At 48.3% G+C, this 13,784-nt stretch overlaps 1 protein-coding gene across 1 annotated transcript in view; it reads left to right on the forward strand.

Moving 5' to 3' along the window:
* The window catches only part of LOC133341581 (slit homolog 2 protein-like), a 120,186-nt gene that overhangs the window by 91,968 nt on the left and 14,434 nt on the right, over positions 1–13,784 (forward strand). The window contains exon 4 of the mRNA XM_061550220.1: positions 10,683–10,837. Within this exon, the coding sequence (XP_061406204.1) occupies positions 10,683–10,837 (155 nt within the window). The remainder of the gene's footprint in view (positions 1–10,682; positions 10,838–13,784) is intronic.

Genomic DNA, 13,784 nt, shown 5'->3' on the forward strand with positions numbered 1-13,784 from the left:
GGAAGGAGGGTCAGCGGAGGGGCCTGAGGGAGTGGGGGTCAGGGGAGGGGCCTAAGGGAGGGGGGTAAGGGGAGGGGCCTAAAGAAAGGGGAGGGGCCGATAGTTAAGGAAGCTGGCTACCTGGCTGGCTGCCTGGCTACCTCAAGTCAAGTTGTCTTTTATACAGGTAGGAACAACAGGTTCCACACTGCCCACCAGGGATTATTTGTCTGTCTGTCGTGCATATTTGTCTGTCGTGCACGAATGCGCTGTCCAACCAAGTTCCTACCTGCCCACTCCGAAGGAACGTGTTAAGGGCACAACCCTCCCCCACCCAGCCCCTCCCCACCCTCCCCACTCAGTCCCTCCCCACCCTCCCCTCCCCACCAAACCCCACCCTCCCCACCCAGCTCCTCCCTGCACGACGGACAGACAAAATAATTCCCTGTGGGCTGGTGTATTCAGGAGGTTACTACCAGTAAAAGCTTTCTAAATCATCATCAGTGTCATCATTCATCATCAGCACGAGCATTTAGATCGTCAGCAGCAGCTGATTCCATGCTCAACAGTCATGCTTTGTGTCAGAGACGCTCTTCAGCTGGTTTCCGTGCAGAGCCAACAGCTTCAGCTTGGTGAGTTTGTCAATGCCAGTGGGCAGCTGTGTGAATTTGTTGCAGCACAAATCCAGAACATCTATATTCATGAGGCGGTTAAACAGTCCCTCGGGTAGAACCGTCAGTTGGTTGCTGTAGAGCTTAAGTTCCTTCAGATTCGTCAGTTTGTCGAACATTTCGGCGGGTATGGACGACAGTCGGTTCCGATACAAATACAGCTGTTGCAGATTGACCAGTCGGTCAAACACCCCCTCGGGGAGAGCTGTCAGCTGGTTGTTATAAAGGCCGAGATAAGTCAGTTGCGTTAAACTGTCAAACACCCCAGCGGGGAGAGCTATGAGTTCATCACTGAGCAAAAATTTCACATCCGCAGCCTCTGACTCTAGCTGTAGAGCAGCCTCTACAAGGAAGCGTCGCTCTTCACACGGCAGTGGAGTTCAACACGGGTCGCTAGGTCGCGTTAGCGGCGTCGTGTTCACCTCACATCTCGACAGTTCGCTCCATGCTGTGCCCATTGTCTGTGCGGTGCAGTACAGCGACCCGCACGGTGTTCAGCGCTCGCCTCACATTCCCTCTGGAACATTTTTACTCGATCAGTGGAATTAATTCCGTCATTCGCCTGTCCATGGGAGGCCTCATCGAGTCCCGAGACTCAGGAGGATGCTGCTACAGCAGAAAGTGTGGCAAATTCCTGTGTGAGGAGGGTGTCATGTTGTTGGTGCTGTTTGTACAATAGTTTCGTGTGGTTGTTGTTGTTGTTGTACTGTGGTGTTGTTGTGTAGATTTGTTTCGTCATTGTATTTTTTTGTATTGCGTTGATCTGTGGTGCTTGTTGTTGTGTGGTTATTATTATTTTGTTTTTTGCAGCACTTACCCCAACATTATGTTAAGGCTATACGGGGATCTTTGTCTTTGTTGTTGTGTGGTTGTTATTCTTACGTTTGTTACTAAACAAAAACCCGCACAGCACATGCAAGTTTCTGTAAACGATCAACATCAGCTCTCATTGTTCACACGATTCACTCCTTTAATCTTCACTAATGTTCGGTTACACTGCAGACTAACCTGACGACGATGACTGTGGATTTCAATAACGCAGTAGATTTATAAACTGAACGCTGCTCGTGCCAAGCATCATCTCCATCCCTACAGTGCTGTCTCAGTTTTGTTGCCAGAAAAAAGGGGAAAACCCCTAGTAGTATATTTTGGTACTGGCAAAGGAGATCCCATGATGTAGCTGCTCACCCCGAGCTCTCATTACTCTGGTATTGCGTTGTCTTTGAACTGTGCGCCTTTTGGCGTCATCTGGTCGAACACCATATGAGACTAGGCTCCAAAGAAAGCTGTCTCTGGTGTGGACCAATCAGTTTCAAAGACAATGCATAAATTATCAGAGTATTGTTTTTTGTTTGCATTTGACTTCAGGTATTGTGGTTGATGTAAGCATGATTCCTTGCAAAAGGTATCAGTTTTGTTGCCAAAAAAAGGGGAAAAACCCTATTTGTATATTTTGGTACTGGCATAGGAGATCCCAAGATGAAGTGCTGTCTCAGTTTATGAAACGCGCCCCTGGGAACGCCCTTCAGCTGGTTATTTCCCAGAGACAGATAAGTGAGCTGGGTCAGTTTGTCAAACACCCCAGTGGAAAGAATCGCGAGTTCCTCACTGGGCAGCAACCTCAGACAAGCTCACTGCTGTTTCGGAAAGAATTTTGCAGAAGGAATGTAAATACAACTCCAAAGAACATTGGTTACATTTTTTTCACAGCATCAAGCTTGTGAGCGAATTGGTGTTGTTCAAAAAAATATCAAATGAATAATTCAAAGTCCTTTGTCTAGCCACTGCTCGATATGGCTGCTAGTTTGGTCGAACATGTATATTGTTTTTTGTTAAATTTGAATCTCAGTTCCTATGATTACTGTTGTTACATGTTTTTTAACAGCTTTATTTTGGTGATTCGAAAACATATGGTTAAGCCATGTTTCTTGCGGAAGTGCGGAGTTGGCCTGATAACTTTAATCTAAATTGTCTTATGGTTGTTATTGTTTGACTTGCATCATACTGGGATTTTTTGCACACAGCGTTGTAATACGGTGTTTTTTACAGGTAGGAACAATGTTCCACACTGCCCACCAGGGATTTTTTGTCTGTCTGACTGTCTGTCGTGCATAAATATATATATAATATAAACAGATCTTTGGTTGGTGGAGACCTACTGCCGGGTACGGAAAGGGGAGGTGCCTAAGGGAGGAGGGTCAGGGGAGAGGCCTAAGGAAGGGGGGGTCAGGTGAGGAGCCTAAAGGAAGGGGAGTTAGAGGAGGGGCCTAAGGATATGGGGGGGGTGGTCAATAAGAACAACAGGTTCCACACTTCCCATCAGGGATTATTTGTCTGTCTGTCGTGCATATTTGTCTGTCGTGCACGAATGCGCTGTCCAACCAAGTTCCTACCTGCCCACTCCGAAGGAACGTGTTAAGGGCACAACCCTCCCCCACCCAGCCCCTCCCCACCCTCCCCACTCAGTCCCTCCCACCCTCCCCTCCCCACCAAACCCCACCCTCCCCACCCAGCTCCTCCCTGCACGACGGACAGACAAAATAATTCCCTGTGGGCTGGTGTATTCAGGAGGTTACTACCAGTAAAAGCCTACTAAATAATCATCAGTGTCATCATTCATCATCAGCACGAGCATTTAGATCGTCAGCAGCAGCTGATTCCATGCTCAACAGTCATGCTTTGTGTCAGAGACGCTCTTCAGCTGGTTTCCGTGCAGAGCCAACAGCTTCAGCTTGGTGAGTTTGTCAATGCCAGTGGGCAGCTGTGTGAATTTGTTGCAGCACAAATCCAGAACATCTATATTCATGAGGCGGTTAAAGTCCCTCGGGTAGAACCATCAGTTGGTTGCTGTAGAGCTTAAGTTCCTTCAGATTCGTCAGTTTGTCAAACATATCGGCGGGTATGGACGGCAGTCGGTTCCGATACAAATACAGCTGTTGCAGATTGACCAGTCGGTCAAACACCCCCTCGGGTAGAGCTGTCAGCTGGTTGGTATGAAGGTTGAGATTAGTCAGTTGCGTTAAACTGTCAAACACCCCAGTGGGGAGAGCTGTGAGTTCATCACTGAGCAAAAATTTCACATCCGCAGCCTCTGACTCTAGCTGTAGAGCAGCCTCTACAAGGAAGCGTCGCTCTTCACACGGCAGTGGAGTCCAACACGGGTCGCTAGGTCGCGTTAGCGGCGTCGTGTTCCCCTCACATCTCGACAGTTCGCTCCATGCTGTGCCCACTGTCTGTGCGGTGCAGTACAGCGACCCGCACGGTGTTCAGCGTTCGCCTCGCATTCCCTCTGGAACATTTTTACTCGATCAGTGGAATTAATTCCGTCATTCGCCTGTCCATGGGAGGCCTCATCGAGTCCCGAGACTCAGGAGGATGCTGCTACAGCAGAAAGTGTGGCAAATTCCTGTGTGAGGAGGGTGTCATGTTGTTGGTGCTGTTTGTACAATAGTTTCGTGTGGTTGTTGTTGTTGTACTGTGGTGTTGTTGTGTAGATTTGTTTCGTCATTGTATTTTTTTGTATTGCGTTGATCTGTGGTGCTTGTTGTTGTGTGGTTATTATTATTTTGTTTTTTGCAGCACTTACCCCAACATTATGTTAAGGCTATACGGGGATCTTTGTCTTTGTTGTTGTGTGGTTGTTATTCTTACGTTTGTTACTAAACAGAAACCCGCACAGCACATGCAAGTTTCTGTAAACGATCAACATCAGCTCTCATTGTTCACACGATTCACTCCTTTAATCTTCACTAATGTTCGGTTACACTGCAGACTAACCTGACGACGATGACTGTGGATTTCAATAACGCAGTAGATTTATAAACTGAACGCTGCTCGTGCCAAGCATCATCTCCATCCCTACAGTGCTGTCTCAGTTTTGTTGCCAGAAAAAAGGGGAAAAACCCTATTAGTATATTTTTGTACTGGCAAAGGAGATCCCATGATGTAGCTGCTCACCCCGAGCTCTCATTACTCTGGTATTGCGTTGTCTTTGAACTGTGCGCCTTTTGGCGTCATCTGGTCGAACACCATATGAGACTAGGCTCCAAAGAAAGCTGTCTCTGGTGTGGACCAATCAGTTTCAAAGACAATGCATAAATTATCAGATTATTGTTTTTTGTTTGCATTTGACTGCAGGTATTGTGGTTAATGTAAGCATGATTCCTTGCAAAAGGTATCAGTTTTGTTGCCAAAAAAAGGGGAAAACCCCTATTAGTATATTTTGGTACTGGCATAGGAGATCCCATGATGAAGTGCTGTCTCAGTTTATGAAACGCGCCCCTGGGAACGCCCTTCAGCTGGTTAGTTCCCAGAGACAGATAAGTGAGCTGGGTCAGTTTGTCAAACACCCCAGTGGGAAGAAACGCGAGTTCCTCACTGGGCAGCAACCTCAGACAAGCTCACTGCTGTTTCGGAAAGAATTTTGCAGAAGGAATGTGAATACAACTCCAAAGAACATTGGTTAAATTTTTTTCACAGCATCAAGCTTGTGAGCGAATTGGTGTTGTTCAAAAAAATATCAAATTAATAATTCAAAGTCCTTTGTCTAGCCACTGCTCGATATGGCTGCTAGTTTGGTCGAACATGTATATTGTTTATTGTTAAATTAGAATCTCAGTTCCTATGATTACTGTTGTTACATGTGTTTTAATAGCTTTATTTTGGTGATTCGAAAACATATGGTTAAGCCATGTTTCTTGCGGAAGTGCGGAGATGGCCTGATAACTTTAATCTAAATTGTCTTATGGTTGTAATTGTTTGACTTGCATCATACTGGGATTTTTTGCACACAGCGTTGTAATACGGTGTTTTTTACAGGTAGGAACAATGTTCCACACTGCCCACCAGGTATGTTTTGTCTGTCTGACTGTCTGTCGTGCATAAATATATATATAATATAAACAGCTCTTTGATTGGTGGAGACCTACTGCCGGGTACGGAGAGGGGAGGTGCCTAAGGGAGGAGGGTCAGGAGAGGTGCCTAAGGGAGGAGGGTCAGGGGAGGGTTCTAAGGAAGGGGGGTTAGAGGAGGGGCCTAAGGATATGGGGGGGGGTGGTCAGGGGAAGGGCCTAAGGGAGGGGGGGTGGTCAGGGGAAGGGCCTAAGGGAAGGAGGGTCAGCGGAGGGGCCTGAGGGAGTGGGGGTCAGGGGAGGGGCCTAAGGGAGGGGGGTAAGGGGAAGGGCCTAAAGAAAGGGGGAGGGGCCGATAGTTAAGGGGGCTGGCTACCTGGCTGGCTGCCTGGCTACCTCAAGTCAAGTTGTCTTTTGTACAGGTAAGACCAACAGGTTCCACACTGCCCACCAGGGATTATTTGTCTGTCTGTCCTGCATATGTCTGTCGTGCACGAATGCGCTGTCCAACCAAGTTCCTACCTGCCCACTCCGAAGGAACGTGTTAAAGGCACAACCCTCCCCCACCCAGCCCTTCCCCACCCTCCCCACTCAGTCCCTCCCCACACTCCCCACCCAGCTCCTCCCTGCATGACGGACGGACTAAATAATTCCCTGTGGGCTGGTGTAATCAGGAGGTTACTACCAGGAAAAGCTTTCTAAATCATCATCAGTGTCATCATTCATCATCAGCACGAGCATTTAGATCGTCAGCAGCAGCTGATTCCATGCTCAACAGTCATGCTTTGTGCCAGGGACGCTCTTCAGCTGGTTTCCGTGCAGAGCCAACAGCTTCAGCTTGGTGAGTTTGTCAATGCCAGTGGGCAGCTGTGTGAATTTGTTGCAGCACAAATCCAGAACATCTATATTCATGAGGCGGTTAAACAGTCCCTCGGGTAGAACCGTCAATTGGTTGCTGTAGAGCTTAAGTTCCTTCAGATTCGTCAGTTTGTCAAACATATCGGCGGGTATGGACGACAGTCGGTTCCGATACAAATACAGCTGTTGCAGATTGACCAGTCGGTCAAACACCCCCTCGGGTAGAGCTGTCAGCTGGTTGGTATGAAGGTTGAGATAAGTCAGTTGCGTTAAACTGTCAAACACCCCAGCGGGGAGAGCTGTGAGTTCATCACTGAGCAATAATTTCAGATCCGCAGCCTCTGCCTCTTGCTGTAGAGCAGCCTCTACAAGGAAGCGTCGCTCTTCACACGGCAGTGGAGTTCAACACGGGTCGCTAGGTCGCGTTAGCGGCGTCGTGTTCACCTCACATCTCGACAGTTCGCTCCATGCCGTGCCCACTGTCTGTGCGGTGCAGTACAGCGACCCGCACGGTGTTCAGCGCTCGCCTCGCATTCCCTCTGGAACAATTTTTACTCGATCAGTGGAATTAATTCCGTCATTCGCCTGTCTATGGGAGGCCTCATCGAGTCCCGAGACTCAGGAGGATGCTGCTACAGCAGAAAGTGTGGCCAATTCCTGTGTGAGGAGGGTGTCATGTTGTTGGTGCTATTTGTACAATAGTTTCGTGTGGTTGTTGTTGTTGTTGTTGTACTGTGGTGTTGTTGTGTAGATTTGTTTCGTCATTGTATTTTTTTGTATTGCGTTGATCTGTGGTGCTTGTTGTTGTGTGGTTATTATTAGTTTGTTTTTTGCAGCACTTACCCCAACATTATGTAAAGGCTATACGGGTATCTTTGTCTTTGTTGTTGTGTGGTTGTTATTCTTGCGTTTGTTGCTAAACAGAAACCCGCACAGCATGCACGAGTTTATGTAAACGATGAATATCAGCTCTCATTATTCACACGATTGACTCATTTAATCTTCACTGATGTTCAGTGACACTGCATAATAACTTATAGCGCGAGAGGACATCACAACGACGCTGTTGGTGATGGTGACTGTGTATGTCAACAACGCGGGAGCTTTACACACTTCATTCTAACTCATGACGAGCGTTGTCTCTCTTCCGGGGCCCAGTGACAAAGCAGAGACCGTTCCTGGCAGCGCTGGCTCCGTTAGTCAAACGCGTCCCTGGGAACGCTCTTCAGCAGATTGGTGTGCAGACCCAGATAAGTGAGCTGGGTCAGTTTGTCAAACAGCGAAAGCTGGTTTCTCTCCAGATACAGATGCTGCAGATTCACCAGGCGATCAGAAATCATCATGACCCTTCACAGAACACTGGCGCAATTACGTTGTCATTATAAGCGTGTCAAACCATTCCGTGCCCTGCATGTAAGTGACCGCTGGATGTAAATTTTACGTGAATAGAATTCACGGTGCTTCTTTCCGTGTGCGTTAACGCAAGCGTCTCCGTTCAAACACAAAGTGAATAGTTACACGCTGCACGCGTCTGTATACAGGGCCGAAAATGACCTGAAAATCCACAAACAATTCTATACATTCATCAATAGCACTGCCTTAAAGGGCAAAACATCTATGAAACGTTACAGGAACGTGCATTTACGAGACATGAAGAAGGGCCATCGCCTGAAATTGTCACCTTTTATATATTTCCCATTTTGGCAGCCTGTGTGTCTGTGTTGAGTTTGTATTGTTATCTGTGCTCATGTACCGAGGCTAGGGCAGTATCAACAAATAATTTGTAAAGATCCAGAAGGCGTCGTGGAGTCTACTAAGGCTGTGACTTCAGGAACACAATCAGACCGAATGAATACAGCACCTGCCCTGGCTGGTGAGTCTACGGTAGCTATTAATGGGTGATAACAAATTAACGGCTTGGCCCGCAGGCGCAGGGAAGTTGCCGACACTGACTCACTTCGATCTGGACCTAAACTAGTTTAAGAGCCTTGCCGTTAGATTGGCTTGCTCTTTCCATCGGTGTGCTGTATACAGGCGGCTCGAGCTGAACTCGGTCAAAGCGCTCAGCGCAGGCGACGCTCAATTCCCCGGGTAAGTTGTCAATCTCTCCAGCGAGCAGTAACAGATTTAAGTGCAGCCCTGAAATTGCCTGGCTCAGCCTCAAATAAGTACCTGGTCAATCTTGATTTGAAGCTTTCGTGACTGCAGGAATCCATACTCTGTAGTTCTTTCGGTAAAGTCACGTAGGTATAAAATAAAATAAAAACACGACGTTTCGGGTACCACACAAGCGTCCGTCATCAGGTGGGGAAGCATGGTCTGCTGCTGAGGCAGACTGTTTTTAACCTTTTGAAATGGGTGTAGCCCAAGGGTCATAAAGAAGTGGCCGGGGCTAGTGACGTTAATGTGAGAAATTAGCATTTAACTGTAAGATAGGAAAGCGGCCTCCGAGACGAGGACACGGAAGTGACTATGTTGGGAGAGCTGGCCAGACGGCTCGTAGTACATACTGGAGAGCCGCGTGATTTGAGCATACCTCAAACTTCCTTCCATTGAGGTAGGGACAGTACTGCTGGACGAAGTGAACAATAGCCAGCAACTCACGGCACATCACGCAGTATCGCTGCTCCACATGGGAGAGTACCCGAGTGAAGTCCCATTGGGAGCCGGTTAAACTCGAACAACCCTTGGGGTGTGCGGAACGCAGTCATCGGTCTAAAGCTGCCGTCCAAGGGCAACTGCCAGAATCCCGACAGCAAATCAAGGGTAGAGAAGAAATGCGCCCCCGACAAAGCGTCTAACGAGTCATCCATCCGTGGGAGCAGGTACGCATCAGCCACGGAGACTTTGGTGAGTTTGCGGAAGTTGACGCAAAACCTCAGACTCCCGTCCTGCTTTTTAACAAGCACAATGGGTGCCCCCCATGGAATGTTTGACGGGGAAATGATGTCAGCGTCAATCCACGACTCGTCAAATTCCTCAACCTGCCGCGGAGCCACTTCAACTCCTACAGTCCCGTCGTTTTCCCCCTCGCGACACGCGACCAACGCGTGAGCCAAAACAGTACCCTCTTGTATGACCGACGTTACCAAACCAACGTTCAAAACCTGGATAAATGGTTTATGATCGTTTGCCACCAAAGTCTGAGCATACAATGAAGTTGTACCACGAGCAGCCTTGTTGGAGGGGACCAACAACATCCCTTCTGTAGTCGTTTCCCGGTCGAGTTGTTTTTTCAGGAGCCAGGGAATGAACATCTGTGCACCGGGGGGAATTTTGACCGTTTGGTTGTCCAGCGCTAGGACCGATGCATTAGCCATGCGGAATTGAGTCGACGATGATAAAAATGCCATTCGGCGGCCCGATGGCAACTCAATGCAGCCTTGATCCACAAGCATCTTTAGCCGCATTTCACCTAGACAATCGGTCCCTAACAGGCAGGGTCGGGTTAGGAATGTTGAAACAAGTACAGGAACCGTTAACCGAATGTCACCTATGCAGACTGTAGCCGATATCTGGCCAACAATCCCTAAGGACTGTCCATTCGCGGAAAAAACATGGGGTGTCAATGGGCCGAATGGTGCGCGATTTTGGCGGCAAATAATAAAAATTATTTCTGAAATGATGGTCATGGATGCACCGGTATCTACAAGCACCCACACCTCCCCACCCTCTACGGTTCAGATAACAGCGGACAATCTTGCCGCCGCGGCGATAACATTGCGGCCCAAGGCCAACAATTGAACAGAACGCCGCGGCCAACCATCGCCGGCAACAACCCGACCGACACGTGACGCACCCTGACAAAAACGCATGACCCGCGACTCCGAACCCGATGTGTGAGGTGACTGCGAGGGCTGTGTGAGTGGTGCGCCGAGACTCGCCTGAGGACCCAGCAGAGCAAAGGACGGTCGAGCGTAGAGGATGACGGCGACGTGACACGTCTTTCCATTAAAGTAATTTAAGATCTCTTTAGCTCACAGATGGCTTTGCAAGTAAATTACATTAATTATAACGAGCAGGTCTCGATGGAGGTAACCGGAATCACACTTCAACTGCCAGGTTTCATGTGAAGCGAGTCAACGTTGTTTTAAACAACACGTGTCTATGATAGCGAATGGAGGTTTTGTCAACTCCCGTGTCTGCGTGAAAGTGAATGGAAATGGGTCCGGTTAATAACTTCATGTGAATTGATGTCGCTCTCTCTTACGAATATCCATGAGAGTGGTGAGAGGTCGCTTGAAGTAAATAGCATTGAGGTCTCTAGACGTGAATGGAGGCCACTTTGAACTAAGAGGTCAATATCATCAGCACACGTTATTAGTACCCGCTGGGGTGTTTAACAGTCTCACCCAGCTGACAATTCTGGATCTAAATAGAAATCAGCTGCAGGCTCTTCCCGCTGGGGTGTTTGACCGCCTCGGGAGTCTGCAGCGGTTTGATTTGAGTAACAATCAACTGAAGAGCGTTCCCAGGGGCGCGACTGGTGATGGCTACACAGCTTACAGTCCCACAGAGATTGTGGTACATCGAGGTTAGACTCGTTGCCTCACTGGCATTCTCAGCGCATCCTCCGTATGAGTTTCCGAATGAGAGACAACGCGCCAAAAGCTGTAATTTGAACGGAAATTGTTTTCATTCCCGAGGCTTCTCCAATACCTATGAAGAGACCAAAACAATGCAACTAAAGAGGCAACCAGAGAAGGCTGGAGTGCTCTTGTGAAGCTGAACTTCACAATAAAAAATAACATCATAATGTGTGTACAGAAGAGTAATGTTGATCAATGGTAACCACCTGGCGTTGCAGATTTGTACAGAAGCACGGTGATTATGACGCATAATATCGTAAAATAACAGAGAAGTGCACAAAGACGAACTGGGAGTTGCATGCTTGGCATTACATTGAGAGATAGAGAGAGGAACACGTGTATCAGAGAATAAACTCTCGCAAATTACATCAAACGGATAGTTAAAGTAAGCAGGCTTGGCCAGGATACGGCGTGAGAAGGGGTGATGGATTAATCCACGATGGTCAATGCACATTGACCATGGTCTATAACAATAGCGGAGTAGCAGGCAAGGGAGGGAACGCGCCCAGAAGGACATCCACCATGGAGATGGAGTATGACAGGAGATCGTGTGCAGGTTCGAAGTGGATTAATACATCGCATGGTCGTGACTATGGTTTGCAGTGGATCTTTTTTTATTACGTAATCTATGTATTGATACATTTGATACTAAGTAGGTGAGTGCCTATGGTTAATGGTTTCTGCGCAGTGAAGAACTCGCGTCTTTCCCCGCGAAGGTGTTTGACAAACTGACTCAGCTCACTCATCTGGCTCTGGACACCAACCACCTGAAGAGCGTTCCCAGCGGCGCGTTTTACCAACGGAGCCAGCACTGCCAGGAACGGTCTCTGCTTTGTCGCTGCGCACAGGGTTAGAGACGACGCTCGGCACGAGTGGCGTTCAGTTTGTAAAGCTACCGCGTTATTGACATTCACAGTCATCGTCATCATCGTCATGATGCCTTCTTGTGCTACGAGTTATCCCGCAGTGTCACTGAGCAGTGAGGTCTGCCTTCGTGAGTGAATGATTCGAGGTGATATTGAGCGTTTATAGAAACTCATGCGAGCTTTACGGGCTTGGTTCGTGCAGCAACAACAACAGAACAACGCAACAAACTCACCACAACATTCAAACAACGCAACACAACAAAAACGACATGACAAAGCAACCACACAACACAGCAGAACAAGAGCAACCACGCAAAGCAACAACTACTCAAACAGGACTTGGCCACGCATCCCATTGTAGTAGCATCCTACTGAAGGCAGAGCCTCGGGACTCCCATGGACAGGCGAATTTCGGAAATAATTCCACTGATCGAAACACCCCAGCGGGGAGAGCTGTGAGTTGATCGCAGATCAGCAGCCATCCGCCTCTTGCTGTAGAGCAGCCTCTACAAGAGAGCGTCACTCTTTACACGGCAATGGAGTTCAACACGGGTCCCTAGCTCGCGTTAGCGGCGTCGTGTTCACCTCACATCTCGGCACCTCGCTCCATGCGTGCCCGCTGTCTGTGCGGTGCAGTACAACGACCCTCACGGTGTTCAGAGCTCGCCTCGCATTCCCTCTGGAACATTTTTACTCGATCAGTAGTGTAGCGATTAGCGCGCTGCCCTACGAACCGGTTCTGGGCCTCCCCTAGGTCGACTCAGCCTCAAATGAGTACCTGGTATGATGTGTAAATACCGTCGCTAGGGAGACAAAGGAGGCCGGGCTTTGTGTTTGCCACCCACCCCATCGTGTGCCGTGCCGGCCTTCATAGGTGCTCGCTAACAGCACTTGCCGCAACAGTCTGTTAAGGTTATACGGGAATCTTTGTCTTTGTTGTCGTGTGGTTGTTATTTTTTTGTTTGTTGCCGCACTAACATAAACCCGCACAGCACATGCTAGTTTCTGTAAACGATAAATACCAGCTCTAATTATTTTCAACATTCACTCATTTAATTTCACGAATGTTCAGCTACACTGCAGACTAACCTGAAGCACTAGAGGACACCATAACGACGGTGATGATGATGATGACTGTGGATTTCAATAACGCGGTAGCTTTATCAACTGAACGCTACTCGTGCTGAGCGTCATCTCTATCCCTATTCCCAGCAACAAAGCAGAGTCCGTGACTGGCAGTGTTGGCTCCGTTTGTTAAACGCGCTCCTGGGAACGCCCTTCAGCTGGTTGTTGTGCAGATACAGATTAGTGAGCTGGGTCAGTTTGTCAAACACCCCAGTGGGGAGAGACGCGAGTTCCTCACTGCGCAGCAACCTCAGACATTCGGTCTCTGCTGTTTCGGAAGACTCTAGCAGAGTGAATGTAAAAACGACTCCAAAGAGCATTGTCTACCTTTATTTCACACCATCAAGCTTGTGAGCAATTGGTGATGTTCTAAAAATTATCAAATTAATAATTCAAAGTCCTTCGTATATCCAGTGGCGGAGCCAGTGGGTGGGGTGGCACGTGCCCCCCTCCCCCCACCCAATGATCCGATAGAAATCTCTAATTTCGATCGGATCATTGTGGTTTATTAGTAATAAATCGGCATTTTGCGACCCCCACTGCCACTGTCTAGCATATTATTACGTGTCTGAGTCCATAATTGCCAATAAGTAACGGAAAAGCAGTTATAAGTGACGCAGAATTGTGCGCAGTTGCGTGTATACAGTACACGAATTCCCTGAAGGCATTCACCTTCAGCGAGCGCGATGCTGATCACACGCGGTTCTAATTCGACTTCCAGGCCATGCGCCATCGCTGCACACGCGTCGAATAAAAAGCAAGGGACAAGTCCTTAGTTACTAACAAACTCCTCTATCATTTTTCATTGCTGGAGGAGTTGCCCCCCTACCTGAAAATCCTGGCTCC

This window comes from Lethenteron reissneri, chromosome 2 (assembly GCF_015708825.2).
Source record: "Lethenteron reissneri isolate LAM-NWPU_2019-01 chromosome 2, ASM1570882v1, whole genome shotgun sequence".
Taxonomy (NCBI): Eukaryota; Metazoa; Chordata; class Hyperoartia; order Petromyzontiformes; family Petromyzontidae; genus Lethenteron; species Lethenteron reissneri.